At 42.2% G+C, this 27,879-nt stretch overlaps 1 protein-coding gene across 5 annotated transcripts in view; it reads left to right on the top strand.

Annotated features, from left to right (window-relative positions):
• The window catches only part of ALS2 (alsin Rho guanine nucleotide exchange factor ALS2), a 68,618-nt gene extending 42,799 nt beyond the window's left edge, over window positions 1–25,819 (top strand). For all 5 annotated transcript variants that reach the window (XM_077829693.1, XM_077829697.1, XM_077829692.1 and 2 more), the window contains 13 exons: window positions 4,693–4,804; window positions 5,128–5,205; window positions 5,307–5,440; window positions 7,434–7,601; window positions 9,822–9,939; window positions 10,688–10,845; window positions 12,480–12,602; window positions 14,058–14,234; window positions 15,136–15,181; window positions 18,914–18,975; window positions 19,965–20,114; window positions 20,404–20,500; window positions 24,487–25,819. In XM_077829693.1, the coding sequence (XP_077685819.1) occupies window positions 4,693–4,804; window positions 5,128–5,205; window positions 5,307–5,440; window positions 7,434–7,601; window positions 9,822–9,939; window positions 10,688–10,845; window positions 12,480–12,602; window positions 14,058–14,234; window positions 15,136–15,181; window positions 18,914–18,975; window positions 19,965–20,114; window positions 20,404–20,500; window positions 24,487–24,525 (1,462 nt within the window). In that variant the 3' untranslated portion in view covers window positions 24,526–25,819. The remainder of the gene's footprint in view (window positions 1–4,692; window positions 4,805–5,127; window positions 5,206–5,306; window positions 5,441–7,433; window positions 7,602–9,821; window positions 9,940–10,687; window positions 10,846–12,479; window positions 12,603–14,057; window positions 14,235–15,135; window positions 15,182–18,913; window positions 18,976–19,964; window positions 20,115–20,403; window positions 20,501–24,486) is intronic.
• Window positions 25,820–27,879: the final 2,060 nt, after the last annotated feature.

Below are 27,879 nucleotides of genomic sequence, written 5' to 3'. Positions count from 1 at the left end.
TATCCCATGACTGATTACGTTGCTTAAGAGCCGTCAGGGACTTTGTCAAAGGCTTTCTGAAAATCCTAGTATGTTATCCACTGTATCCCCATTGTCCATGTCTTTGACCCTGCTCAGAGAATTCCAATAAGTTGGTGAGGCATGGTTTCCCTTTACAAAAGCCATGTTGACTCTTGCCCAACATGCTGTGTTCATCTGTGTTTGATAATTCTGTTCTTTACAATTGTTTCAACCAGTGTGCCTGGTACTGGTTCTATGATTCTATGATTTCATGGTCTTCAATTAGTAAGTGAAACCAACTTACAAATGACTTTAAAAAAAACAAAAAAGAAACAAACGAAAAAAAAACCAAGGGAGCCCAATGATGACTAAACAAATATAATTTTGCCTATGGAATATTTTGCTTTGGCACTCAAGAAAATACAGCCATGATAGAGAGGAAGCTCAATAATGTATTTACCCGGAAAAAAAAAAAAAAAAAAAAGCTGCTTGCCACTTAGTACCATGGATGGTTATAAACTGTTATGGAAGGACAGGGAGGGCAGAAAAGGTGGGGGAGTAGCACTGTATGTAAGGGAGCAGTATGACTGCTCAGAGCTCCGGTACGAAACTGTAGAAAAACCTGAGTGTCTCTGGATTAAGTTTAGAAGTGTGTGCAACAAGAGTGATGTTGTGGTGGGAGTCTGCTATAGACCACCGGACCAGGGGGATGAGGTAGATGGGGCTTTCTTCCGGCAGCTCACGGAAGCTACTAGATCGCATGCCCTGATTCTCATGGGTGACTTTAATTTTCCTGATATCTGCTGGGAGAGCAATACTGCGGTGCATAGACAATCCAGGAAGTTTTTGGAAAGCGTAGGGGACAATTTCCTGGCGCAAGTGCTAGAGGAGCCAACTAGGGGGGGCGCTTTTCTTGACCTGCTGCTCACAAACCGGGTAGAATTAGTGGGGGAAGCAAAAGTGGATGGGAATCTGGGAGGCAGTGACCATGAGTTGGTTGAGTTCAGGATCCTGACGCAGGGAAGAAAGGTAAGCAGCAGGATACGGACCCTGGACTTCAGGAAAGCAGACTTCGACTCTCTCAGGGAACGGATGGCCAGGATCCCCTGGGGGACTAACTTGAAGGGGAAAGGAGTCCAGGAGAGCTGGCTGTATTTCAAGGAATCCCTGTTGAGGTTACAGGGACAAACCATCCCAATGAGTCGAAAGAATAGTAAATATGGCAGGCGACCAGCTTGGCTTAATGGTGAAATCCTAGCGGATCTTAAACATAAAAAAGAAGCTTACAAGAAGTGGAAGGTTGGACATATGACCAGGGAAGAGTATAAAAATATTGCTCGGGCATGTAGGAATGAAATCAGGAGGGCCAAATTGCACCTGGAGCTGCAGCTAGCGAGAGATGTCAAGAGTAACAAGAAGGGTTTTTTCAGGTATGTTGGCAACAAGAAGAAAGCCAAGGAAAGTGTGGGCCCCTTACTGAATGAGGGAGGCAACCTAGTGACAGAGGATGTGGAAAAAGCTAATGTACTCAATGCTTTTTTTGCCTCTGTTTTCACTAACAAGGTCAGCTCCCAGACTGCTGCGCTGGGTATCACAAAATGGGGAAGAGATGGCCAGCCCTCTGTGGAGATAGAGGTGGTTAGGGACTATTTAGAAAAGCTGGACGTGCACAAGTCCATGGGGCCGGACGAGTTGCATCCGAGAGTGCTGAAGGAATTGGCGGCTGTGATTGCAGAGCCATTGGCCATTATCTTTGAAAACTCGTGGCGAACCGGGGAAGTCCTGGATGACTGGAAAAAGGCTAATGTAGTGCCAATCTTTAAAAAAGGGAAGAAGGAGGATCCTGGGAACTACAGGCCAGTCAGCCTCACCTCAGTCCCTGGAAAAATCATGAAGCAGGTCCTCAAAGAATCAATCTTGAAGTACTTGCATGAGAGGAAAGTGATCAGGAACAGCCAGCATGGATTCACCAAGGGAAGGTCATGCCTGACTAATCTAATCGCCTTTTATGATGAGATTACTGGTTCTGTGGATGAAGGGAAAGCAGTGGATGTATTGTTTCTTGACTTTAGCAAAGCTTTTGACACGGTCTCCCACACTATTCTTGTCAGCAAGTTAAGGAAGAATGGGCTGGATGAATGCACTATAAGGTGGGTAGAAAGCTGGCTAGATTGTCGGGCTCAACGGGTAGTGATCAATGGCTCCATGTCTAGTTGGCAGCCGGTATCAAGTGGAGTGCCCCAAGGGTCGGTCCTGGGGCCGGTTTTGTTCAATATCTTCATAAATGATCTGGAGGATGGTGTGGATTGCACTCTCAGCAAATTTGCGGATGATACTAAACTGGGAGGAGTGGTAGATACGCTGGAGGGGAGGGATAGGATACAGAAGGACCTAGACAAATTGGAGGATTGGGCCAAAAGAAATCTGATGAGGTTCAATAAGGATAAGTGCAGGGTCCTGCACTTAGGATGGAAGAATCCAATGCACCGCTACAGACTAGGGACCGAATGGCTAGGCAGCAGTTCTGCGGAAAAGGACCTAGGGGTGACAGTGGACGAGAAGCTGGATATGAGTCAGCAGTGTGCCCTTGTTGCCAAGAAGGCCAATGGCATTTTGGGATGTATAAGTAGGGGCATAGCGAGCAGATCGAGGGAGGTGATCGTTCCCCTCTATTCGACATTGGTGAGGCCTCATCTGGAGTACTGTGTCCAGTTTTGGGCCCCACGCTACAAGAAGGATGTGGATAAATTGGAGAGAGTCCAGCGAAGGGCAACAAAAATGATTAGGGGTCTAGAACACATGACTTATGAGGAGAGGCTGAGGGAACTGGGATTGTTTAGCCTGCAGAAGAGAAGAATGAGGGGGGATTTGATAGCTGCTTTCAACTACCTGAAAGGGGGTTCCAAAGAGGATGGCTCTAGACTGTTCTCAATGGTAGCAGATGACAGAACGAGGAGTAATGGTCTCAAGTTGCAGTGGGGGAGGTTTAGATTGGATATTAGGAAAAACTTTTTCACTAAGAGGGTGGTGAAACACTGGAATGCGTTACCTAGGGAGGTGGTTGAATCTCCTTCCTTAGAGGTTTTTAAGGTCAGGCTTGACAAAGCCCTGGCTGGGATGATTTAACTGGGAATTGGTCCTGCTTCGAGCAGGGGGTTGGACTAGATGACCTTCAGGGGTCCCTTCCAACCCTGATATTCTATGATACTGAAGTTAGGCTTACCAGCCTGTAATTGCCAGGATCACCTCTGGTGCCTTTATAAAAAAATTGGTGTCATGTTAGCTATCTTCCAGTCGTTTGGTACCGAAGCTGATTTTAAGGCTAGATTCCATACCATAGTTAGGTCTGCAATTTCATATATGAGCTCCTTCAGAACTCTTGGGAGAATATCATCTGGTCCTGGTGACTTATTACAGTTTGTTTAATCAAAACCTCCTCTACTGACACCTCAATCTGGGACAGTTCCTCAGATTTGTCACCTAAAAGAATGGTTCAGATGTGGGAATCTCCCCCACATCCTCTGCAGTGTAAATCTATGCAAAGAATTAATTTAGCTTCTCTGCAATGGCCTTATCTTTCTTGAGTGCTCCTTTAGCACCTTCATCATTCAGTGACCCCCACTGCTTGTTTGGCAGTTTCCTGCTTCTGATGTACATAATTTTTTTTTGCTGTAGTTTTTGAATCTTTGGATAGTTGCTCTTCAAATTCTTTCTTGGGCTGCCTAATTATACTTTTACACGTGACTTCCAAGTGTTCATGCTCCTTTTTATTTTCTTCAATAGGGTTTAACTTCCAGTTTTTAAAGGATAACTTTTTTTGCCTCTAACTGCTTCTTTCATTTTGTTTACCCATAATGGCACTTCTTTGATCCTCTTACTATGTTTTTCAATTTTGGGGTACACATTTAATTTGCACCTCTATTATGGTGTTTTAAAAAAGTTTCTATGTAGGTTGCAGGCCTTTCACTTTTGTGACTTATACCTTTTTAATTTCTGTTTAAATAGCTTCCTAATTTTTGTGTATTGCCCTTTCTGAAGTTAAATGCTACTGTGGTGGGCTCTTTTGGTGAGTTGTTTTTCTCCCCATGAAGATGTTAAACTTAATTATATTACGATTGATATCAACCGGTCCAGCCATATTCACCTCTTGATCTGATCCTGTGCTCCTCTTCGGACTAAATCAAGAATTGCCTCTCCTCTTGTGGGTTTCGGGACTAGCTACTCCAAGAAGCAGTCCTTCATAGTGTCAAGAACATTCATCTCTGCATCCCATCCTAAGCTGACATGTACTCAGTCAGTATGGGGATAGTTGAAATCCCCCATTATTATTGAGTTTTCTGTTCTTTATACACTCAAATCTCCCAGAACATCTGAAATACTAAATTTCATAATACCACTCTTGCCACATCCAGTCATTTCAGAGTATTTTTAGTTAAGGTTAGTTTAGTTAAGTTAGTATTTTAGTTAAGGTTTATATATATTTCTGCTGGTGAGAATCCTCTTTCCATTAAACTAATTAAACCAGATTAAAAAACACCATACAGAGTTCAAATGTATGGCATGTGACTTCCTGAACTTGTGACATCACATTTTCAATGTCCTAGTGGAGCCCAATTGAGAGCAGATATAATAAGCACTATTTCCTGTAAAAATTAGGCTATTTTATCTAGATATACTTTCCTATTTCTGCAGAGGAGAAAAATATATGGGAACATGGCAAGATGACCTCTGCCAGGGAAATGGTGTTGTGGTTACTCAGTTTGGACTGTACTATGAAGGAGCCTTTAGCAACAACAAAATGATGGTGAGTTGGACCTTAAACTATATATTCTTTTTTCCCCAGCTGTTTATCCTGTGCAGCACTCTACATATCACTATCAAAATCTAACACTTCAGTTCTGTCCTGTAATTTTAAAATAGTCTTTGTAATGACTGGTCTACATTTTACTGCAATCTCCTATAGTAGCTGTCACTTTAAAAAGTCAACAGTTGCCAGTGGATATAATCTGAGATCTCCTAGGATATCTCTATACCTAGAATGCGGTCTTTTTAATAGTGACTACTGTATATGCCATGTGTCCATAATTGCTCTGTTGTGTTAATTATGGGTTTTTTCCCTTTATATAGGGGACTGGGATTTTGCTTTCTGAAGATGATACAATTTATGAAGGAGAGTTTTCAGATAACTGGACCCTTAGTGGAAAGGTTGTAATTATACTTTTTGGGTACCTTTTTGTAAATTTGTTCTCTCTTCTTTGAATCATTTCTCAGTGGGATTCAGTTTAATTCTCTTTCTCCCCCACAAGGGAACCCTGACCTTGCCAAATGGAGATTACATTGAAGGTCTCTTCACTGGAGAATGGGGATCTGGGATAAAAATCACTGGAACCTACTTCAAACCCAGCTTGTATGACAGTGAGAAGGACAGACCTAAAGCATTGTGAGTTATGGGTGGGGAATCACTGCTATTCTGATTGTATAGAGTAGTGCGTTTGAGTGTAACTGAAATTCATTACCAATCTCATTCAAAGCTAGCTACGTTCAGGAAAAAACATTTGATCTAGAACAATGTCTTTTGACTTTCTGTAGCTTTTCTAGGGTCATTCGCAGCAACTCTCTGGTTGGAGAAGGGTCAGGGCATGGCATTACTGCATTGCATTGCTGAGCAGGAATTGCAGGCCCTTGAAGACAAGGTGCAGGATGGTGGACTTTGGGAGGCTTACTTTTCTCTCATGGTTTTTTCTTTCTTCTCCCAAGAACAGTAGCTGGGGGTGAAGATAATGACCGCTTCAGAACGCAAGTTATATGACTGTGTTTAGAGACTGCAGGGGAAAAGAATGGGATAGTTTATATTTGCAGGATTGTTGGCCACAGACCTTTTGACCTGTCATTTAGTTCTGTGGAGAAATCTGTTTTTAAAAAAACCCAACATATTAGTAGAACTAGGGCTGTGCAGAGAAAGTAGCTAACAGCAACTGGAAATGTACTGGGGGAACCTCCTGGATCACAAACAATGGTGTTTTCACACCTTGGCAAAGCTAATTCTAGAAAACATCAGGAACAAGTGGCACGTTGGGTTAGTCTGCTGACTTGTTGTCTCTAAGACCTGTGTTTGAGTCTCTTTTTAAGTCATAACGAAGATACATTTGATTTCATCCTTGTTCTCATTTGTCCAAAAATTCATTGGCAGAGCTGTGGATGAAGCTTCACAGTATTTACTAGCACTGTGCCTGGTTATACTTGTATTATAGATTCTTCAGTTTCAGGATCACTAAAGCTCACTCTGAAATTTCAGAAATGTATGTTAGAATGAGAACTATAACCCACGTGTATTTACTTGGCTGGCTTGTCACTCTGCTTCCTGAAGCATTCACTGGTAGTTTCTTTTGACAGCACTGACACCTACAACCTAAGTTGCAAAGTTAAACAGGCATCCCTGCTGAACTGAACACTTGCAATCTTAGCTAGCTGTCTGCTTTTCACCCCAGTAGGGAGTCTATGAATAAATGTATGTACACACTTGTGAAGACTGGCTGTGAAACAACAAGAGTTCTATCTCTTTTTTTTTTTTTTTTTTTCCAAGTTGCCTTGATGTTTGTAATCTATTGGTATCGTTGTGAAAAGGGCTAGCGCCCACCTTTTGTGATAGTATGAAACTAGACAAAGTTTCAGTCAAAGTGCTGGCAGTTCTCATTGTGCTTAGTTCTCAAGTGCTGTGAAATAAATTGAATACTAATAAAAAAACTATCCGTATCGATAACATCTTAATGGCTATACATAAATCTGTATACAACTGTCGATCACTGGTAACTTTTGTTCATTCTGGGGATCTCCAGGCTTTTTTCTGGGAGTATCAATAATGGTGAAAGTAGACACAGCCAAATGCAGCACATTCCTTTGTCTCAAAACCGTTTATTACATCAAAGCAATGCATATTTGAGGAACCACATGTGTTCCATATTATAACAGATTATGTGTCTCATAGGAAGACACTATTAAAAAGAGTAGAGACTGACATTTCTAGCTGTGGAAGGGGTATCAGTTTCTGTTTAATCTGTTAATGTTATTAGGTACACAGATTGCTGTACATTTCAAGGCTTCTCTTTGCAGTGAGAAACATAAGGGCCATGCTAATCCTTAAATGAACTCTCTTCAGAAACTTTTGATAGTCAAACTACTCTAGATCAGAGTAGTTCTAGATTCAATCCTAACGCTTAACAGAAAAGATATTTTATATACCAGGTCAGTTTACAATGGTCCAATAATAACATTAGACACAAGACTTAATATTCATATAATCTTAAATGTTCAGATTTCCTCAAACAAGTGTGAATATCTTACAAGCACACAGATATAATTAGGTACAGTTTCACACTGGGTTGTGTTCCAAGACTGTCTGAAATCAGAGTGGCATTTGGTGATGATTTTATCAGGAGGAAGCTTGGAAACCTAGCCGTGCCTGCTGATGAGAAATGGAAGGCAGTGTTTGAAGAATGCTGGCACCAGCTGGGTTGTGAGAATCCAGGCCAGGGAGACAGATGGAAGGCTTGGGACAGCATTGCTGTGGCTCTGACCACCAACCGCCGTCAACACAAAGACAGGTTAGTGTCCAGAAGTATAGTAGCCAGGATGAAGAAATTATTTCAGAAGAAGCTGGGATCACACCAAGGGAAGACTAGGAAAACTTCTGAAATTTTCATTAACTACAGATATCTCAAAGAAGTGCATTGTTTAACTTCACCTCGTAATGCAAAATCTCTTTTTCAGAACAGATCCGTTGGTAGGAGATAGTTTAGATCATTACAGATGGTGTTATACATATTTTGCAATATATGTGTGAGTGGATACAGGTGTCAGAGTGCAGGGCAACTGCACCTGTATTCACTCCCTCTCGTCCTTCATCGGTACCCACTCATAAGCTTCCAGCTCCCTAGTCATTGCCTCTCTTGGGTGGAGAGACATGTCTGTCTCCTGACTGACTGCACGGTTTTCAGGCTGCACAGTTCCCTACCTTCACTGAGTACCCCAGCAAGTCAGACTACCTAAGTAGGCCTTCTTTGTTTTTCTCCTCAGAGGCTGTAAACCGCATAATTGCCCATAGGTATAAGTTAGCTACACCGCCCTTTCTAAGCAAGTATATTTATTCTTAAGGTGAAAGCATTACAGAGAAAACATAAAAAAATCACAAACAAAAGAACCTACCTACATGCTAGTATGTTTACCAGAGATTACCCTAACTATAACAAGGGCTCTGGCAGTGGCAGGTGAACAGTTCTTCAAACCCACAAAGGAGTCACAAGTTCATAACAGCTGTTAGCTCAGAAGAAACACATCTATGAATCTGAATCTTTTGTTTATAGAGTTTGGGTCTTTGATCTGCAGAGACCCTGAATAGGTAATCAGCCAGACAATGGGTTTCTCTTCAGGATGGGTCTGGAGGGCAGAATTCCATCCTTCTTCTTCAAGTATTTCCTAGGGGGTACCCATTCAACTGAAAGTTGTCTTGTCTGATTCATTTTTAAGAGTCCTTTTGAAGCTCATAACACCACCCACTCATATCTCCCCACCACTAAAGACCATACATACAATCCCACACTAATACATAAACATTTGCTTTCGTAATAAAATGAATTCCTAAGATATTTTAACTTAATTCAGTAAGGTTTGTCCAGGATATGTTGGGAAAGTGCCATATCTGTCACAACAGATTGATATGTATTAGATTTTCCTTAAACATATTTGTATATTTACATAAGTGTCTATATCTTAAGTTATTTTAAATCATGTTTAGAAACAGTCATGATCTGTTTTGAAGTATATTTAAAATATACAGTACAGTTGCATCTGAAAAAGTGTTTTTTTACCCATGAAAGCTTATGCCCAGATAAATCTGTTTAGTCTTTAAGGTGCAACTGGACTCCTTGTTTTGTGGATAACTAACACAGCTACCCCCTGATACTTGACAGTGAAGTAAAAACTCTGTAATAGAGGATTTAGTTAGTACAGAACATAATCCAACTTTTATACTTCTCAGAATAATTCATAATGTATTTGAAAAGTTCAAATAAGAAATAAAAGCTGCGGAGAAGAGACGCTGAGGTAGAAGCTAGGGAGAAGATTTGAAATTTGGAGATCACTAATAAAGAAAATAGGTACAGAAAGGCTTTAAAGAGCTTTAGGGAAGGCTCTTGTACCAAGTGTGTCAATTGTGCAAAGGAAAAGAGGAAGTTGGCATTAGATGAAGGTGGGAGAGATCCAAGAGACAGCTGGAGCAAATCTATGCAGGGTTTTTCAGACAAGTAGCCACAAGTAGCCATTTTGAACATGATACTGAAATCAGTGTTCAACTCCATGGATATTTCTACCAAAGAGATATAGTGAAGTCATGTTGTTTCATAGACATGACAAAGTGGGCAGCAGCATTCTGCACATTCTGGATTCTGTAGAGGTGAGATTTTTGGAAGGCCACAGAGAAGTAAATTGCAGTAGCAGAGTTGAGAAGAGATAAAAGTATGGATGAGGACTTCAGCAGAGATGAAATTGAGGCAATATTGTTCAAGTGGTGATAGGCACATTTGCATGTATTAGATGCAGAAGGAGCAAGAAAGTTCAGTGTGAACAATAGTGTCAACATTTAAGAGGTTTGAGAAGGGAAGTGTTTCCTAATATACCATTTATCCTCCCACCACACTTTAAGACATATAATTAAAAAAAAAATGTCATATATCTTTAGACTGTAAAATCTGATTAAATATATGCACATGTACTGTACCTATTTCATGTATAATCCATACTATATCTCTGTCCTTATATCTCTACAGCCCAGAACTATTGAGTCGTTCACACACTCAGACACTGGAGAGTTTAGAGTTCATTCCACAACATGTTGGTGCCTTCACACTAGAGAAATATGAAAATATCAAGAAATATTTAATAAAGGTATCGTGAGCATCATCTAATATTGCTGGCTGTTGTCTATAAAGCATGATTTCAGGTGTCATAACTTGTTCATTTCCACTTAAATTATCCAGCTGATTTCAGTCAGTATCAATGTACAGTGTCTTACTTTCTGTAGTAAGGTCCTAGTTAAGTTCTTGCTCTCTCAAGTAATTGCCAAATTCACCTAACCAACCAATTATTAAGAAAAATATATGGGTACTACTTTCTCTAAAGTTTGAGCCCTCATGGTCACTTCTCTGGTAATACCAATCTGCTCGTGGAGTCTGTTCCTTGCTTCTTATGTTTCATCACCCTAAAAAGTGTTTGGGTCCCAATAGAGCATTCTGTAGAATTCTGAAGTGCTTGTGAGGTTACTGAAATATTTTGTGGGTTTTCTGTATAACTGCATAGATGATTTTGCTGAATTACCTGAGGCGGCTGTAGTGTGAATTCTTACCTAATAGAGGAGTTTGCTACACTTTTCAGCTAAGTGTAAACTTTACGGTCAAAATAAAGTTTTGACTATTTCTGAAGTTAGTTTATATGTGTAGTATGTTGTATGTAGTTGATATGCATGTATAACTTTTTAAAAAGGTTAAATTATTGAACCTTGAGTAGTTGAACTGAGACTCCTGCTTGCGTCTCTTGTACTCAAGTTTTTTATTCATAAGGGATAACATTTCTGTCTCTTGGATCTGTCTCTTACTGCTGCATAGCTGGTGACTCTGATTAATACCTCTCCAAACAGGCCTGTGACACCCCTCTCCATCCTCTGGGGAGGCTTGTAGAGACATTAGTAGCTGTGTACAGAATGACCTACGTTGGAGTGGGAGCCAATCGGCGGTTACTACAGGAGGCAGTAAGAGAAATTAAATCCTACCTCAAACGCATTTTCCAGTTGATCAGGTAAGAAGCATCACGTTTTAAGTTAGATTGCTTCTGGATGTACTGAAAAACACTTCATTCTCCTAATCTGGTTAGTATTAATTTGGCTCTGTGTGCCAGCATTCCCCCATTCCTCTTAAATTTGAAAAGAGTCATGATAGGATTCTGTGCTTAGCTGACTTGATGAATCTGGACAGAAAACCCTTTCCCCCTGAAAGCTCTGTCCACAGTGGAACCCATTAAGGCTCTGTCCACAGTGGAAGGCATTCTTCAGTGTGGTTGTTTCTAGCTGGGCGCTAAGGGCTTGTCCACATAGTGCATTAGTCAGCACTAGAGGAGCGTAAATTCTAGTGCACACTAGCATGTTGTGCACTAACTGGCCTGTTTCAAAGAGTGCTACAGTAATGCAGCTTTGTAGTGGATGCCAGCCCAGCTAGTATGCAACACACTAGCACACACTAGAATTTACGCCCGTCTAGTGTGGACTAGTGCATCATGTAGACCAGCCCTAATGTCTGATTCCAAACCAGTGTATACAGGGGATGTTTGAGGGGATGGTATTAGAGCAGTATATAAACCAAGCTCAGACACATAGCACAGGGTTCACAGAGTGTGTTCCGTAAGAATTCTTGGTAGTAATCTCCATTCACACTAAAGTGAAGAGCTGTGCTTAGATTCTTGCTAGCTGCTATAGTTATAGTACAGTAAGTAATTTTCAAAGCTATTATTCTACCATGGATATCTGCATTTTTGGTGTAGATATTAATATAGTTAAGGTTTGTGCAAAACTGCATGTTTTAGTTTAATTTTGACTAGGAAAACAGTACACCAACATACACTGAGACTTTTAACTAAATCTTTTATGGTTACACATGTGGACGCATACTGTGAACCCTAGTGTAAGCTTTTTAAAGATCATGGATTTTAAATAAGAAATCTGAAACTCTGAATAAGAAAACTGTAGGATGTTCAAACACATTTTAAGTTTGTTTTTTTTTCCCAAGCCAAACAGTAGTTGCACTCTGCAAACCTTCTGACAGTGTGCTACTCTATCCAGGTCGGTAGTTGATGACAATTTCAATTATTAACTACTAAGGAGAGGATGAACTGTAAAATAAGGATATGTGGGATGAAAATCTTCAATTAGGAGAACAATTCTCTTTCAACTCCAGTATACCCTAATTCATTCTCTGTGCTATATCGCATAATTCCATACTTGTTTTCTGTCTCCAAATTTTCCAGGAATCTGACTGTTCTTGAGCACTCTTGTGAGGTTGTATGATGTCAATAGTTTATAGTTTCTTAAAATTACTGGCCCCAGATGTAGCTTAATGAGATTGTCATATCTTAAAAAAAGACACTATCTTGCCTGAATAGTTAGCTAATTAAGAGAGGAACCAAATGAAAAAGAAGCTAAGGAAAAATAACCTAATTAATGTATATCAAGCTGTTTCTGTTTGTGTCATAAGCTTAAGTAACTGGATATGGCTTTGCTGCTAGGCTCACCCAGGAGAAATCACCATGTGCAACTTGTGTTAGAAAAATGTCTCTCAAATAAATAACTTCCCCTGCTTTCCCTTAGGAGTATGAATATATTAGCTATTTATGGACTCTTCTAATAAATCAAGTGATGCAATTATGATTTTATTTTTGAGGTTCTTGTTTCCTGATCTTCCTGATGAGGGCAGCACAATTCCACTCTTGGTGACTGAGACAAAGAGAAGGAAATCCTTCTGTAGTGGGAAAATGGACTCCAGATCGGAATCTCCTGAACCAGGGTGTGTAGGGGAAAAATCATCTCCAATAAACTACTCAGTTCATAAACTAGTACCCAATTCATAAAGCAATCCCTTCTTAGGAAAGCATTTAAGTATGTGCTTAAGTGCTGTCCTGAACTGGAACCTTAGATTTGTACCTATGTTAAATCTTTTTTCCTTGGAAAGTGTGTCTAGTAAGGAGGGCGGAAAAATAGCTTTTGGCTCTGAGGACAGATTGTCCTAAGCAAACATCCATGTGAATTCACAAAAAATATTTAATTCTGAGTGGCCTAAAGTAGAGACTAAATGCAAATACCATACTTGAATGGCTTGGAGAGGAGTGTTACATTATAGTTCAAATTTTACATACGAGTTTTGAATTAGAATTGAAGGAACTGCATGCAGTTCTGATCACCCCATCTCAAAAAAGATACATTAGAACTGGGAAAGGTACAGAGAGAGGCAACAAAAATAATGAGGGGTATGGAACCATTTCCATATGAGGAGAGATTAAAAACGCTGACACTGCTTAGCTTGGAAGAGACAACGCGGGGTGGGGAATATGACAGAGGTCTATAAAGTCAAGAATGGTGTGGAGAAAGTGAATAAGGAAGTGTAATTTACCTCTTCACATAACACAGAATCCAGGGGCACCCTATGAAATCAATAGGTGGCAGGTTTAAAACAAACATAAGGAAGTATTTCTTCACACAACGTACAGTCAACCCATGCAACTGCTTACCAGGGGATGATGTGGAGGCCAAAAGTATAACTGAGCTCAAAAAAGTATCAGATAAATTCATGGCTATAGGTCCATCAATGGCTATTAGCCAAGATGGTCAGGATCATAACCCCATGCTCTAGGTGTCCCTAAACCTCTGACTGCCAGAAGCTGGGACTGGATGACAGGATGGATCACTTGATGCATTGCCCTGTTCTGTTCATTCATAGAATATCAGGGTTGGAAGGGACCCCTGAAGGTCATCTAGTCCAACCCCCTACTCGAAGCAGGACCAATTCCCAGTTAAATCATCCCAGCCAGGGCTTTGTCAAGCCTGACCTTAAAAACCTCTAAGGAAGGAGATTCTACCACCTCCCTAGTCGCTCTGAATTCGCTCTGAAGCATCTGGCACTGGCCACTGCCAGAAGACAGGATACTGGACTAGATGGATCTTTGATCTGACCCAGTGTGGCTGTTCTTATGGCCTTATGTAGGAAAGTCTACTTGGTACCTATTTGGTGTTACAGCATTGTACCTGGACTGTGTTGTTAAATAAAGGATCTTACTCATAAGTGTAACTTTAGCACAAGTGTTAATTCCTTAACCTGCACCCTCTCCTAATCCTCCTCCCCAACTGAACATACCCTGAAATGGCTATGTATATGTTCTAATTGTTTGGCTCAATTCATTTTCTATAAATATGTGCCTTGGTTCTCTCCCCCCCCACCCCTTTTTTCTTTTTTGCTTTTTTTCAGTTATGTGGTAACCAGTTCTGGGCTGCTGCTTCCTGTGTTGTTACCACGACTCTACCCTCCTTTGTTTATGTTATATGCCTTAGACAATGAACGCGAAGAAGATATTTACTGGGAATGTGTTCTTCGTCTAAACAAACAGTCAGATACAGCTCTTCTGAGCTTTCTTGGAGTTCAGATGTGAGTATGCTGTTAAAAGTAATGGCCTTAACACTAAAACAAAAATGTGATATTTGGAAAATGATGGCCAAGTGAAGGCACTGTACCAGAAAACTTCCTATGCCAGTGGCTCTCGACCTACTTATCATTGTGGGCCCCACAGACCTCTATATCCAGTGCCTGCCACCCAGAGACACCTCCACAGAGTGGAGCCAGACGTGGAGTGCTGGGTGGAGGGCTAGGTGGCAGCCCCGACCCTGGACCCAGGTGTGGAGCCGGGCGGCAGCCTGGACCCTGACCCCGCAGGGCCATCCGCCAGTCCCGAGACCAACCCCGACCCTGACTCTCTGGGGAGCTGAATGGCAGCCCCGGGCCCTCTCCATGTGGGGCCAGCAACTCCAACCTGGCTAGGCAGTCAGGAACCCAGACCCCATGTGTCTCGACGGCCATTAGCACACAGCTGTGCCCCAGTTGTGTGCTAATTGAGCTGCGGTTTGAGAACTGCTGTCCTTTGCGCTATGAATCTCTCATGGGCTGTTCTATATTTCCTTTTCTTTTATTATCAGAACATTTATATGTAACTGTATCTTTGCAGTAAATAGTATGTGAGGGGGCTGATCACACACATGCTCATTTTAAACTAATATGGTACTTGGTCATAGGAAAAGAAGTAGCCTGATAACTTTTTAGTTATGTAAAATTTGCTTAAGCGGCGTGGCAATTCTTAAAGAACTCGAGGGTAGTGTTCCAAATTATAGTATTTTCCACTATTTCTGCTAAGTGTAGGTAATCATGTGGTGGAGGGAGGAAATTAGAAAAATCTTGAGGGTCCCTTTCTGTGCATCAAGCAAAAGAGAAGTTAAAATCACTTTTTAAAAACAACAACTCATTCTGTTAATTGAATACATGTGGTTTCTTACAGCAAATTTTGGCCAGTGACTGTGTCCATCCTTGGAGAAAATAAAAAGGTATATCCACTTTTTAATGCAACAGAGGAATATGTGAGCTCACATGCTTGGCAATACATTTATTATGCTCTTATTTTTCCTTTGTGCTTACATCTTTTGTATGTATTTTAAAGCTACATTAGACTTCCTTACTGTAAGCAGTTGTCATTTCAGAAGTGCAGCTCTATCCAGAATTTCCTTATTCCATATATTAGAGGATGCATAGTTCTGAGAACCTGTAATATTTTAAAAGAAGCCTGCATCTGTTTTGTTTGGTCCACAGTTGTGAAAGAGGATGAGGTTAGAAACATCTCTTACCAGGATAAGCTGTAAATTGCATTTGATAAAGACTTTTAAAAAAATAGAGTAATACCACTTTTATTGTAGATCATCACCAAAAAAGGCATTATTAATAAGGATGATAAAGGAACAGATTATACAGTTAGGAACAATAGCCACTTTAGAGTAGCCAGTTTCCGTTTTCTGCTAATGGTGGTTTAACAATCAGACGTCTCTTACTAGTTTAAGTATATGGCTAGATTTATGCTGTGGAGGAAGAAAAATGTGGAAGACTTAATCAAAAACGTCAAATTCAATTTTCCATGGAGATGCAGAGCCTTTCAGTTTTAGGTCATTACTTCAGTCAGCACAGGTCAGTAGTGACCAAATTTCTTTCCCATCAGATGGTTGCTATTATGTGAGACTATTTTGGTGGTCTCCTTCTAATTCGTTTTAGACAAGTATCACCATCTCAGAAATTTTCAATATAATTCACTCTAATCAGTCTCCTGGTTGGTATCATGAGGAGTGAGGCGAAGGACTGAATAAAAAAAGAGACTGAATTTCTCTGCCTCTGGACTTGGCCCTTCCAGATCAGAGTTGAGATCTGTTGGTGGGGCAGTATGAAGAAACCTGCGTAAACATTGCCCAGACAGGTAACAGTTTTGTTGACAGAGGACTTCAATTTCTTAAGTCAATCCAGCATCTTTTGTGAGCCCCAAAATCACTTTATAAAAATATACTTTTATTTTACTTCATTTTTCTCATTCATATGTAATACAGGTTTCAGAGTAGCAGCCGTGTTAGTCTGTATCCGCAAAAAAGCCAGGAGTACTCGTGGCATCTTAGAGACTAACAAATTTATTAGAGATTAAGCTTCCATGGGCTACAGCCCACTTCATCAGATGCATTGAATGGAACATATAGTAAGAAGATATATAGATATAGATACATACATACAGAGAAGGTGGAAGTTGCCATACAAACTGTAAGAGGTTAATTAATTAAGACGAGCTATTATCAGCAGGAGAAAAAAACTTTTGTAGTGATAATCAAGATGGCCCATTTAGACAGTTGACAAGAAGGTGTGAGGACACTTAACATGTGGAAATAGATTCAATATGTGTAATGACCCAGCCACTCCCAGTCTCTATTCAAACCCAAGTTAATGGTATCTAGTCTACATATTAATTCAAGCTCAGCAGTTTCTCGTTGGAGTCTGTTTTTGAAACTTTTCTGTTGCAAAATTGCCACCCTTAAATCTTTTACTGAGTGGCCAGAGAGGTCGAAGTGTTTCTCCTACCGGTTTTTGAATGTTATGATTCCTGATGTCAGATTTGTGTCCATTTATTCTTTTGTGTAGAGACGGTCCGGTTTGGCCAATGTACATAGCAGAGGGGCATTGCTGGCACATGATGGCATATATCACATTGGTAGATGTGCAGGTGAACGAGCCTCTGATGGAGTGGCTAATGTGATTAGGTCCTATGAAGGTGTCAGTTGAATAAATATGTGGACAGAGTTGGCATTGGGCTTTGTTGCAAGGATAGGTTCCTGGGTTAGTGTTGTTGTTGTGTGGTGTGTGGTTGCTGGTGAGTATTTGCTTCAGGTTTTGGGGGCTGTCTGTAAGCGAGGACTGATCTGTCTCCCAAGATCTGTGAGAGTGAGGGATCATTTTTCAGGATAGATTGTAAATTTTTGATGATGCGCTGGAGAGGCTTTAGTTGGGGGCTGAAGGTGACAGCTAGTGGCATTCTGTTATTTTCTTTGTTGGCCCTGTCCTGTAGTAGGTGACTTTTGAGTACTCTTCTGGCTCTGTCAATCTGTTTCTTCACTTCAGCAGGTGGGTATTGTAGTTGTAAGAACGCTTGATAGAGATCTTGTAGGTGTTTGTCTCTGTCTGAGGGGTTGGAACAAATGCGGTTGTATCTTAGAGCTTGGCTGTAGACAATGGATCGTGTGGTGTGTCCTGGATGGAAGCTGGAGGCATGTAGGTAAGTGTAGCGGTCAATAGGTTTCCGGTATAGGGTGGTGTTTTATGTGACCATTGCTTATTAGCACAGTAGTGTCCAGGAAATGGACCGCTTGTGTGGATTGGTCTAGGCTGAGGTTGATGGTGGGATGGAAATTGTTGAAATCATGGTGGAATTCCTCAAGGGCTTCTTTTCCATGGGTCCAGATGATGAAGATGTCATCAATGTAGCGCAAGTAGAGTAGGGGCATTAGGGGACGAGAGCTGAAGAAGCGTTGTTTCAAGTCAGCCATAAAAATGTTGGCATACTGTGGGGCCATGCGGGTACCCATAGCAGTGCCGCTGACTTGAAGGTATATATTGTCCCCAAATGTGAAATAGTTGTGGGTGAAGACAAAGTCACAAAGGTTAGCCACCAGGTTTGCCGTGACATTATTGGGGATACTGTTCCTGACGGCTTGTAGTCCATCTTTGTGTGGAATGTTGGTGTAGAGGACTTCTACATCCATAGTGGCCAGGATGGTGTTTTCTGGAAGATCACTGATGGATTGTAATTTCCTCTGTCGGGGACAGATCAAGAAAGCAAGCAATCCAACTCCTATAGAGTTAGTAAGTAATCTAGCTAGAAAATGCGTTAGATTTTCTTTTGTTTTTGGCTTGTGACATTCACTGTGCTGGAGGGAATGTGTATCCCTGTTTTTGTGTCTTTTTGTAACTTAAGGTTTTGCCTAAAGGGATTCTCTCTGTTTTGAATCTGACTGCCTGTGATATTATCTTCCATTCTAATGTGAGTTGTTCTTTTATCCTTTTTTTTTTTTGTTCTTTTAATAAAGTTCTGTTTTTTAAGAATCTGATTGGGTACGCAAAAGAATAAATGGACACAAATCTGACATCAGGAATCATAACATTCAAAAACCGGTAGGAGAACACTTCGACCTCTCTGGCCACTCAGTAAAAGATTTAAGGGTGGCAATTTTGCAACAGAAAAGTTTCAAAAACAGACTCCAACGAGAAACTGCTGAGCTTGAATTAATATGTAGACTAGATACCATTAACTTGGGTTTGAATAGAGACTGGGAGTGGCTGGGTCATTACACATATTGAATCTATTTCCACATGTTCAAGTATCCTCACATCTTCTTGTCAACGTCTAAATGGGCCATCTTGATTATCACTACAAAAGTTTTTTTTCTCCTGCTGATAATAGCTCGTCTTAATTAATTAGCCTCTTACAGTTTGTATGGCAACTTCCACCTTCTCTGTATGTGTGTATCTATATCTATATATCTTCTTACTATATGTTCCATTCAATGCATCTGATGAAGTGGGCTGTAGCCCACGAAAGCTTATGCTCTAATAAGTTTTAGTCTCTAAGGTGCCAAAAGTACTCTTGTTATATTTAATACAGTTGCATAGCTAACTTTGCAATAGCCATGTTCGCTTTCTTGTGAGCTGTCAGAGGTATTTACTAGAAAGATTCTGATCTTCTCCTGATTACCTAGGTGATACCAAACACAAAAGATGTCTGCTTTGCCTCAGCAGTTGAATGTTTACAACAGATCAGGTAATCCTTTCACTTTATCCCTTTGACTTGCTTTTCCTGCTCAGAATACTGCTTCAGTCTAAGGCTTTGTCTACACTGGAACTTCATGGGCAAAAAAAACCCAACATCCCCCGAACAACAACAGTTTTACAGACAAAAAGCGCTGTTGTGAACAGTGCTTTGTGGGCAGGAGCATTCTTCTGCCAACAAAGCTGCTGCCACTTGTTGGGGGTGGAAGTCTTTTTTTGTCGGTGGGAGAGCTCTCTCCTGCCAACAATCAGCAGCTACACTGCGTGCCTTTTTAGCAGCACAGCTGAAGTGGCACAGCTGCATCGCTAAAAGGTGGGTAGTGTAGGCAAAGCCTTAATTTAGTTATTAGATTGCGATCTTCAGTTTGCCATTCACATTGTAACAAGAAGCCTTGAAAGACTTTTCCGTCTTTCTGCCAAAAATGTTAATAACTCTTCAAAGTGAGGAGGTGGGTGAGCCCTTTTGTGTGGGGGCAGTTGGTATCTTCTAGGCAGGTCTTTGTAAGCTACCTTGACAGAAACGAAAGGGAGAATATACTTAATCAATTGTGCATGTGCTTTTTTTTTTTTTTTTTAAAGCAGTCAGGACAAAATGGCATATTTATGGAGAGTTTTCACAGCTAACGGCTGGAAAAGACATCTCAGTTGCTGGTCGTCTTGTTTTAAAAATGTTTGAGTGGCAGTAATGAAGAAAGTCTTTTCGAACAGCAAGCACTGATTTAAAATAACTTAATGTTATTTTATGTTCAGTAATATCTCTTGATCTGGTTCACTTGCAATTCAGTATGCTGTGCAGGTGGTATATTCTTAGAAATGGGCAGCTTTTGATGGCTGTGATGCAAATGTGATCAGTGGCTGTTTTGAAGGGTGCTGTCTTTCTAGAAAAGAAAGAAAACACACAAATGAACAAACTGTCTTTTTATTTAGTTAAGTCGATTTGCGACTATTCATTGTAATCCTGATGGTTTCCTTTCCCAATAGTACAACCTTTACCCCATCTGACAAACTGAAGGTGATCCAGCAGACTTTTGAGGAGATCTCTCAGAGTGTGCTTGACACTCTTCAGGAAGACTTCTTGTGGTCAATGGATGACTTATTTCCTGTTTTTCTCTATGTGGTGCTACGAGCCAGGTGAGCGGTTTTAAAGTAATGTGAGAGAACCCACAGACCAACTAAAATTGTTTCCTGAATGGGAATGGTTTATTAAAGTTGAAATAGAACTGTATTCAGTACAGCTGGAGGGTCTTAAGGTAGTCTGTTAGTGCAGGTAGAGCTGTTAGCAACCCTAACTAGTTCAGCTAAAACAGTTCAGCCATTTCTGAGAAAAAGGCTGGAAAAAACATTTTGCCCATTTAAAAAAGATTCTTAAAGTATACAAGGCTAGAACAAAATATAATAGTGACTTTTCCTCATGTGACAGGATAAGGAATTTGGGGTCTGAGGTGCACTTGATTGAGGACCTGATGGATCCGTATCTCCAGCATGGGGAACAAGGCATCATGTTCACTACTCTGAAGGTGAGTACGAAATGTACACATCAACTGTCTAAAATTCCTATTCTCCTTTCTCTGGCAGCTAATAATCTTTGTACTCTTCCTATGGCAATGGCCACAACTAAGCCAATTTAAATTTCAATGAAAGTTAGCAACAAATTCTTTCAACCACTTCTAGCACCACCCACTGATAAAATTTCAAGGTAACAAAGCCCTGTTAATGCTGGTTATTAATAAAATCGCATGTACATGTACAAAATCACTTCATGTTGCTCAGACTTAAACTTAGTGTGCTGGTTCTGATCTCTCTGTCACCAGAAAAATCAGATTCCTGGTATAAAGAGATTTGAACATGTGGCTCCTGTGATTACTGAGCTCTCTAGTGTATGGTAACAATTGATGTTCTGTTCTAGTGTGCAAGGGTTCCAAGTGTGGAAGTTGGAAGTGGGATTGCTTTTTATGTCCTGGTGCAGCCGAGGGGAGGTGAACACTGCAGTTAAAATTCTAGGTGAAATATCAAAAAAATCTTATTTTTGTTAAATTAGTAACAACACAATCTGTCTGGTTCTTCAAGATGTGTTGCTCATGTCGATTCCATTCTAGGTGTGCGGTCATCAGAGATTTTTGCCTTAGCTGTATCCATAGGGTCAGCTATGGCACCCCCTGGAGTGCTGTGCTCATACATCGGTGTATATGAGGAGCCGCTGGCCCTACACCTCTCAGTTCGTTCTTACCGCCCGTGGTGGTTAGTTGGAGCGCCTTTCCTTGCATAGCAAGGGCTCACGGTTTCTCCTCTTCTGACTTCGAGCCTTAAGGCCTTGTAAATAGCTGTTTATAGTAGTTAGTGTTAAGTATTTGTTAAGTGTAGTTAGAAGTCCAATCGGGGACTTCATCCCAGGCGGGGCATGACCTGGTCCCCAGGTTTAAGCCCTGTGTGGACTTTAACAGGCCTATGCTTGTAAGTGACCCCCACAGCAGCTGCCTCAAGTGCCGTTCGCCCTCCTGCCGGTCTTCCTCTCAGCACAGATCTTAAGTCACCCACTCCATGGGAGCACTCTCCGTCACGATACCGGTCGCCCCATCACCAGTCCTCCCCAACACCAGCAACAGTCCTCCCATCCCAAGCACCAATCTCCAGTGGCAACAGCCAGCAGACAAACACAGGGGCCAATGGCCCCATCGTGGTTACCAGAAGGGGATTCCTCCAGCACAGAAGGGCAGTTTAGCCCCTCTTCGAGACTACACCGGCATGATTGGGCAGCAGAGGCTGCGTTGACTTCTATGGCACTACCTTGGTAGCATGGCTGGACCCCGGGTTGGTGTTGGAGGGAGTTCCCTTTGCAGCTTCGTCGCTGACCCTGGTCTCCATTGCTTCAGACCTGGGCTAGGGAGCCCACCTGGGCAAGCTCAGCACCCAGGGCCATTGGTTGCGGGACAAGCTCACCCTCCATATCAACATCAGGGAGCTCAGAGTGGCTCATCTGGCCTGCCAAGCTTTCTTACCCCACCCCACCCAAGGGCAAGGTAGAGCAGATCTTGACAGATAATACCACCGCAATGTATTACATCAACAGGCAGGGCAGAGCCAGGTCATCAGCCCTTTGCCAAGAAGCTCTCTGCGTTTTGGGACTTGTGTGCTGCACGCCATTCATCTGGTAGCCACGCACCTGACCAGGACCAGGAACATATTAGCAGATCACCTCAGCAGGATCTTCTTGTCTCGCCATGAGTTGTCACTCCATCCAGAGAGGGTTAGTATAATCCTTCCAGAGGTGGGGGACTCCCCGGGTGGACCTGTTCGCATCCAGGCAGAACAGGAAATGCCATGTCTTCTGTTCACTCTGAGGGATGGACAGGGGCTCCCTGTCAGATGGGTTTCTCAGGGGCTCTAATATATGCCTTCCAGCCAGTGCTGTTAATTCACAGGTTCCTTGTGAAGATCAAGCAGGACAGGGTGGTTATACTAATAGCCCCTGTCTGGCCTCGCCAGCACTGGTTTGGCATGCTGCCGAACCTTTTAGTAGCTGCCCCACTGCAGCTGCACCTCTGGCCAGATCTGCTGTCCCAGAACCACAGCAGCTTTCTGCACCTGAACCTGGAGGCGCTACACTTGACAGCATGGCTAAACTCGGACCAACGAGAATGGTCCGCCCACGTTCAGCAGGTCTTGGTGGGTAACAGGAAACCCTCCGCCAGAGTGGCTTACTTGGCCGAATGGAAAAGGTTCATGTGCTGGGCCTCGGAATGCCATATCTGGGCCTCGCAGGCCTCCCTGCAGGAGGTCATAGATTATTTTCTGCATTTCAAACTTCAGGGTTTGTCCTTGTCATCAATCAGGGTCCACCCAGCCGCTATTGCGGCCTTCCACCCTCCATTCCAAGGCAGGTCAGTCTTCACTCATGATATGACAACCCGTTTTTTGAAAGGTCTGGAGCATCTCTACCTGCATGTCTAGGATCCCGTTCCTCTCTTGGATCTGAATCTCATGCTGTCGAGACTCATGGGTCCCCTCTTCAAGTCCCTGGCTTCCTGCTCTCTCCTACTTCTCTCCTGGAAGGTTTTGTTGCTGGTTGCAATAACGTTGGCCCGCAGGGTGTCCAAGATCAGGGTGCTTGCTTCAGAACTGCCCTGTATGGTATTCTTCAGGATAAGGTCCAGCTGCGACCACACCTGGTGTTTCTACGCAAGGTTGTTTCCCGGTTTCATACTGGCCAGGACATATACTTACCACATATGCTTACTTGTCTTCTTTCCAAAGCCTCATACATCAGATGATGAGTGCAGGCTGCACGCTGTGGATGTCAGGAGGGCATTGGCCTTCTATGTAGACAGGAAAAGGCTGTTCCGTAGGTCGATGCAACTGTTTGTGGCGGTGGCAGACAGAATGAGATGTCGCGCAGTGTCTACTCAAAGGATTTCATCCTGGATCATTGCCTGCATCCGCTTACTGCTAGAGCTGACAAATGTGCCTCTGCCAGCACTCATGATGGCTTACTTGATCAGGGAAAAGAGGTCACCAACAGCCTTCCTGGCACAGGTTCTAATCCGAGATCTGTAGAGCCGCTACCTGGACACTTGTCCAGATGTTCGCGTCTCATTATGCACTCGGCAAGCTTCAGACAACACTGGGTTTGGCAGAGCAGTGTTGCAAGCTGCATGACCGTGACCTCTGAGCCCACCTCCATTGGACACTGCTTGTAAGTCACTTAGAATAGAATTGACATGAGCCAAGTACTTGAAGAAAAACCGGTTGCCTACCTTTTTCATATCTTGTTCTTTAAGATGTGTTGCTCATGTCCATTCCATTACCCGCCCTCCTGCCCCTCTATCGAAGTTGCCGGCAAGAAGGAACTGAGAGGCCATAGGGCTGGCAGTGCCTGATATACTGATATATGAGCACAGCACTCAAGGGGCGCCACAGCCAACCCTATGGATACCACTAAGGCAAAAATCTCCAACAACCATGCACGTGGGCATGTGCACACCTAGAATGGAATGGACATGGAGTAACACATCTCAAAGAATAATCATGACAAAAAGGTAGCTAATTGTGGGGGGGGGGGGGGGGGCGGTTGCCATTGGTATGAGTATTTTCCCAAAGTTTCCAGTTGCTACCCACCTAAACTATATATGAAACAGTTTTTTGGAACTGAATGGCTGCCTAAGCTAGTTCTTTTTTCTAGCTACTCCTAGGACGTTTCATTGTAATGTCTGAGTATCCGGAGTCCCAAACCATCCTCCCACTCCATGAGGCGTTAAACACAATTTGAACTTAAAAGCTCAGACCTTCCCCCGATACTTCACTGTGTGGCAATCTTGTGAAATGTCATGAATGTTGTCACTGCACGACTGATCACAGAAAGTCTAACTTCCTGGGCTTCTTCGGGGGTGGGGGGCGGGAATTAAACCTATATATGTAGCACATTTTGTAGGTTAACTGGAGGGGGTGGGGAGGGGGAAATCATAGAAAGTAGTATTTTAAAATTGAACTGAATTTTGTTTCAATTCAGGCTTGTTACTACCAGATTCAACATGAAAAGCTGACCTAGATCGCCTCTGCAACCGAAGTAGATGAGTATCTACTGAGTGGAGCTTCAGCAACATCCATGTTCCTTAGAATGGCACTCACAACAGAGATATGTGGATATTGCTTCTGAACTCATATAAAGATTGAAAAAAACAAGTACTGAGGCCATCTAGAGGAAATGACAGAAGCAGAAAAGTAATACTTAAACTTGGCCTGTCCAACAGTTTCCAAGAAGAGAGACTATTTGCTGGTCTAAAGGAGGGATTGTTTGTTCTTCCCAAATTAGCAGTGTTTTTAAAAGGCATGACATCAACTTGGAGTTCATATGCAAAGAGTAGTCTGGGCATATGGCTTCTTAGACAATGGGTTTCTTGTTTTCCTGAATCTACCTGCACTGACCACAGATTCCTTTGAAAGGATTACATTGCATCATAGAACCACTCTGTGTCTTCCTGAATTAAGCTGCTAACTATGTTTGTTTCTGGAAAAGGGAAAAAAGAAAAGTTACTATGTTAGTATTTATAATAGGCAGTTTACAGAATATCTGCCTGGAAGGGTTCTGATTGAATCATTTGTAGCAGGATTGCTGAAAGCAGCCCTTAGTTGCTGTTATGGAAATGATCAAATTGACATGGGCTCCTTTACATCTGTAGTGGTAAGAACATATCCTTTTTATTTAATTAACTTCATAAACAAAAAGCACTAGCAGGTTTGAATTTCATTGCTGAATTTGGTACTTCTAAAGTTTTTTTGCAGAGCTATTAGTTTAATTGTTCCTAGCCTTGCATTCTAAGGCCCAAGGATGAACAATGTGCAGGCTGTTTTTGGAACAGTTGTCTTGTGAAGTCCATGGTGCAGGAGAATGAGAATATGTTTTAAACTAAGTGACACTAGATTTGGATTGAGATTTTTGACTCCCTCCATTATGTTGTAGTTACTTAGCAAGGGAAAACTCACTGTTACATTCTCAAAGGTATTGTAAAACAAAAACTTAATCTCAGTGTTTGGGTTTTTGTGTGTGTGCATGTTCTTTTGTGGTTTACATTTATATTGATTTATACAAATAATGCCAGTGAACATTTGGATACAATGGGTGCTGTTCTTTACCGTGTCTGACAGAAAAGTGGGAGATATATGAAATTTTCTCATGACTTACCTTGAATTAGCATAGCAAAGGCTAAATCGGTTTTTGAAATCAGAATCATGGCTTGTGTGTTGACCCTTTAAAAAACAGAAACAAAACTGTTCATTGAATTGCTGTTGGGAGCAGTGACTGTAACGTAGCACTTTTCATAATAAAGTAAAGAGTATTTGTCTTTGAGACTGTTTTTGTGGATGGTTGGAAAAAGAAAATTAAAAGGTATAGCAAGAGTCTATTTAAAATGTCATTTAACACCTAACTGCTCAGAGATGATAAAGGAACTATCTCTAGAGTCCCACTAATATCTTTTTTTAAAAGGTGTCTCTTTAATACAAATGATTGTTATCAAAGATGTACTTGCAGAGAAAATATTTAATAATTAAAATAACTATTTTTGATCCAAGTAACATGTTTCCTACTGAATTTCAAAAACCTCTTAAGGGACAGGAGCTTTCGGGAAGGAAGACTGCAGTGTATGGATTTTTGTTTTGGCTTTTTTTTAAAAAAAAAAAAAATATCTTACAACCATTTCTTCTTTGAGTAGATTCAGCTGTGTGTTCCATGTGGTTGTGCGCATGCCCATAGCACCAAAGCTGGAGAACTTTGCTGAGCAGTACCCGTAGGGGTGGTTCTCGCACCGTGTGGACTTAGCCCCTCTCCTGGCAGCTAGAGTCCAAGATCTGTGCGGTGTTTTCACCTCATGTTTTTGATCTCCGTTTTCTGAGTTTTTTCTCTAGATAATAGTAGTACGTTAGGTTTAGTTTAGTGTTAGAGTAGTTGGCTGCTCTGTGTGGTGCCCTCACCAGGGTTGAGGTATTGTACTCGATTCCCACGCAAGGTGCTTGTTGTGCGTTGGTGAGGAATACGTTAAGGAGTGGTGCTCTGTCTGTAAATCATTCAAAAAGAGGACTTGGGTGAATGACTTTTATGGTTGAAGCAGCACCTTCGGGAGCAGGCCATGAGACCCGCTTCAGCACTGAGATCCAGTTCCAAAGACTACCACTGATCAGATGAGGAAGTGATGCTCCTCCACTTTCAGACTCTGGTGTTCCCCCTAAGAGGAAGAGGAGTTACTCTCCCCCCACTGGTGCAATGAGGAAGAGGTCCCCTAAGACTAATTGGAACAACTCCACGGCTTGGGGAGATGCTTCCTCATCTTCTAAAAGGAATACTGACTGGCACCATGCTTCTTCCGTCATGTGGGATGGAGTAGGTCTGTCTAACTGCTCTCTGGTACAACGCTAAGATCAGGAAGAGCCCATACTGTCAACACTAGTTCTGGCGACGGGGCGCCTGAGTCCAGCACTGATCACGTCTGCACCCGTGCCTACTGTTCTGATGCTGGTGGCATCCTGAGCGGCATCTGACCTGCTGCGTCTGGCTCTCCACTAGGTCAGGAGTTTTCTTCAAGTGCTTGCACATGTCCATTCCAATGTAGGTGTATGCACACACCAAGCCCAGCCGCTGGAAAATTTTCCAGTACTAGAGCTTCTGCTGCTTCATCCTCTGTTGTGCCCTTGGAACCTTCTGGATGCATTGCAGAGCTATTGGTTTTGTCGGCACCACAGCTCTCACTGCCCTGGTCCCAGACTGGAATTGAGGCTGACGCTGTGTCAAACACCAAAGGCTCCCTCAATGCTGGTGTGCCCTTCGGCTCTGTCATTGCCATAGCAGCTGATCCCGTTATCAAGTTTGGTACTGCCCTTGGCCTCTGTGCCAGTACTGCCTCCTAATATTGGATGAGAGCGTATCTCACTTGGTTCTGCCAATGCCGATTCTATATTCCCTCATTGGCATTGATGCCGCCCCTGTGTTGCAATTTGGATGAATCCAGTTGTTTGCTTGCCCCGTCGGGGCTGGTTCCTTCATTGTCTCTGAATCTCTGAGACTCCTTGAGATCCAGATCAGGGTCGTATTCCCCTTTTGTTGCCCTGATAAGCACTAGAGACTATCCTCGGATCACCATTGGTATGGAGAATGGCATTGTTCTCTCAGTCAGGAGAAGAGCTGTTTGGCCTGGTGCCTACTGGCCACCAAAGCCATATCCGTTTGCCAAGTATCCTCCTTTTGAAGTTCCCGGATCTTTGAGGTCCCATTCTTAGACCCACTCCACAGTGAGATCGCCAGTCCCATTGGGGGTTCCCTTTCTCAGATCAGTTACAAGCAACTGCTGAGCCTGTTCCCTCTGGGCTTCCAGGGTTATCCCAAATGGATCCTGGGGTTCAAGAACAGGAC

Source organism: Eretmochelys imbricata, chromosome 11 (genome assembly GCF_965152235.1).
Source record: "Eretmochelys imbricata isolate rEreImb1 chromosome 11, rEreImb1.hap1, whole genome shotgun sequence".
Classification (NCBI taxonomy): Eukaryota; Metazoa; Chordata; order Testudines; family Cheloniidae; genus Eretmochelys; species Eretmochelys imbricata.
Note: the sequence above shows the minus strand (reverse complement) of the source record. Positions and strands in the feature narration are given on the sequence as shown.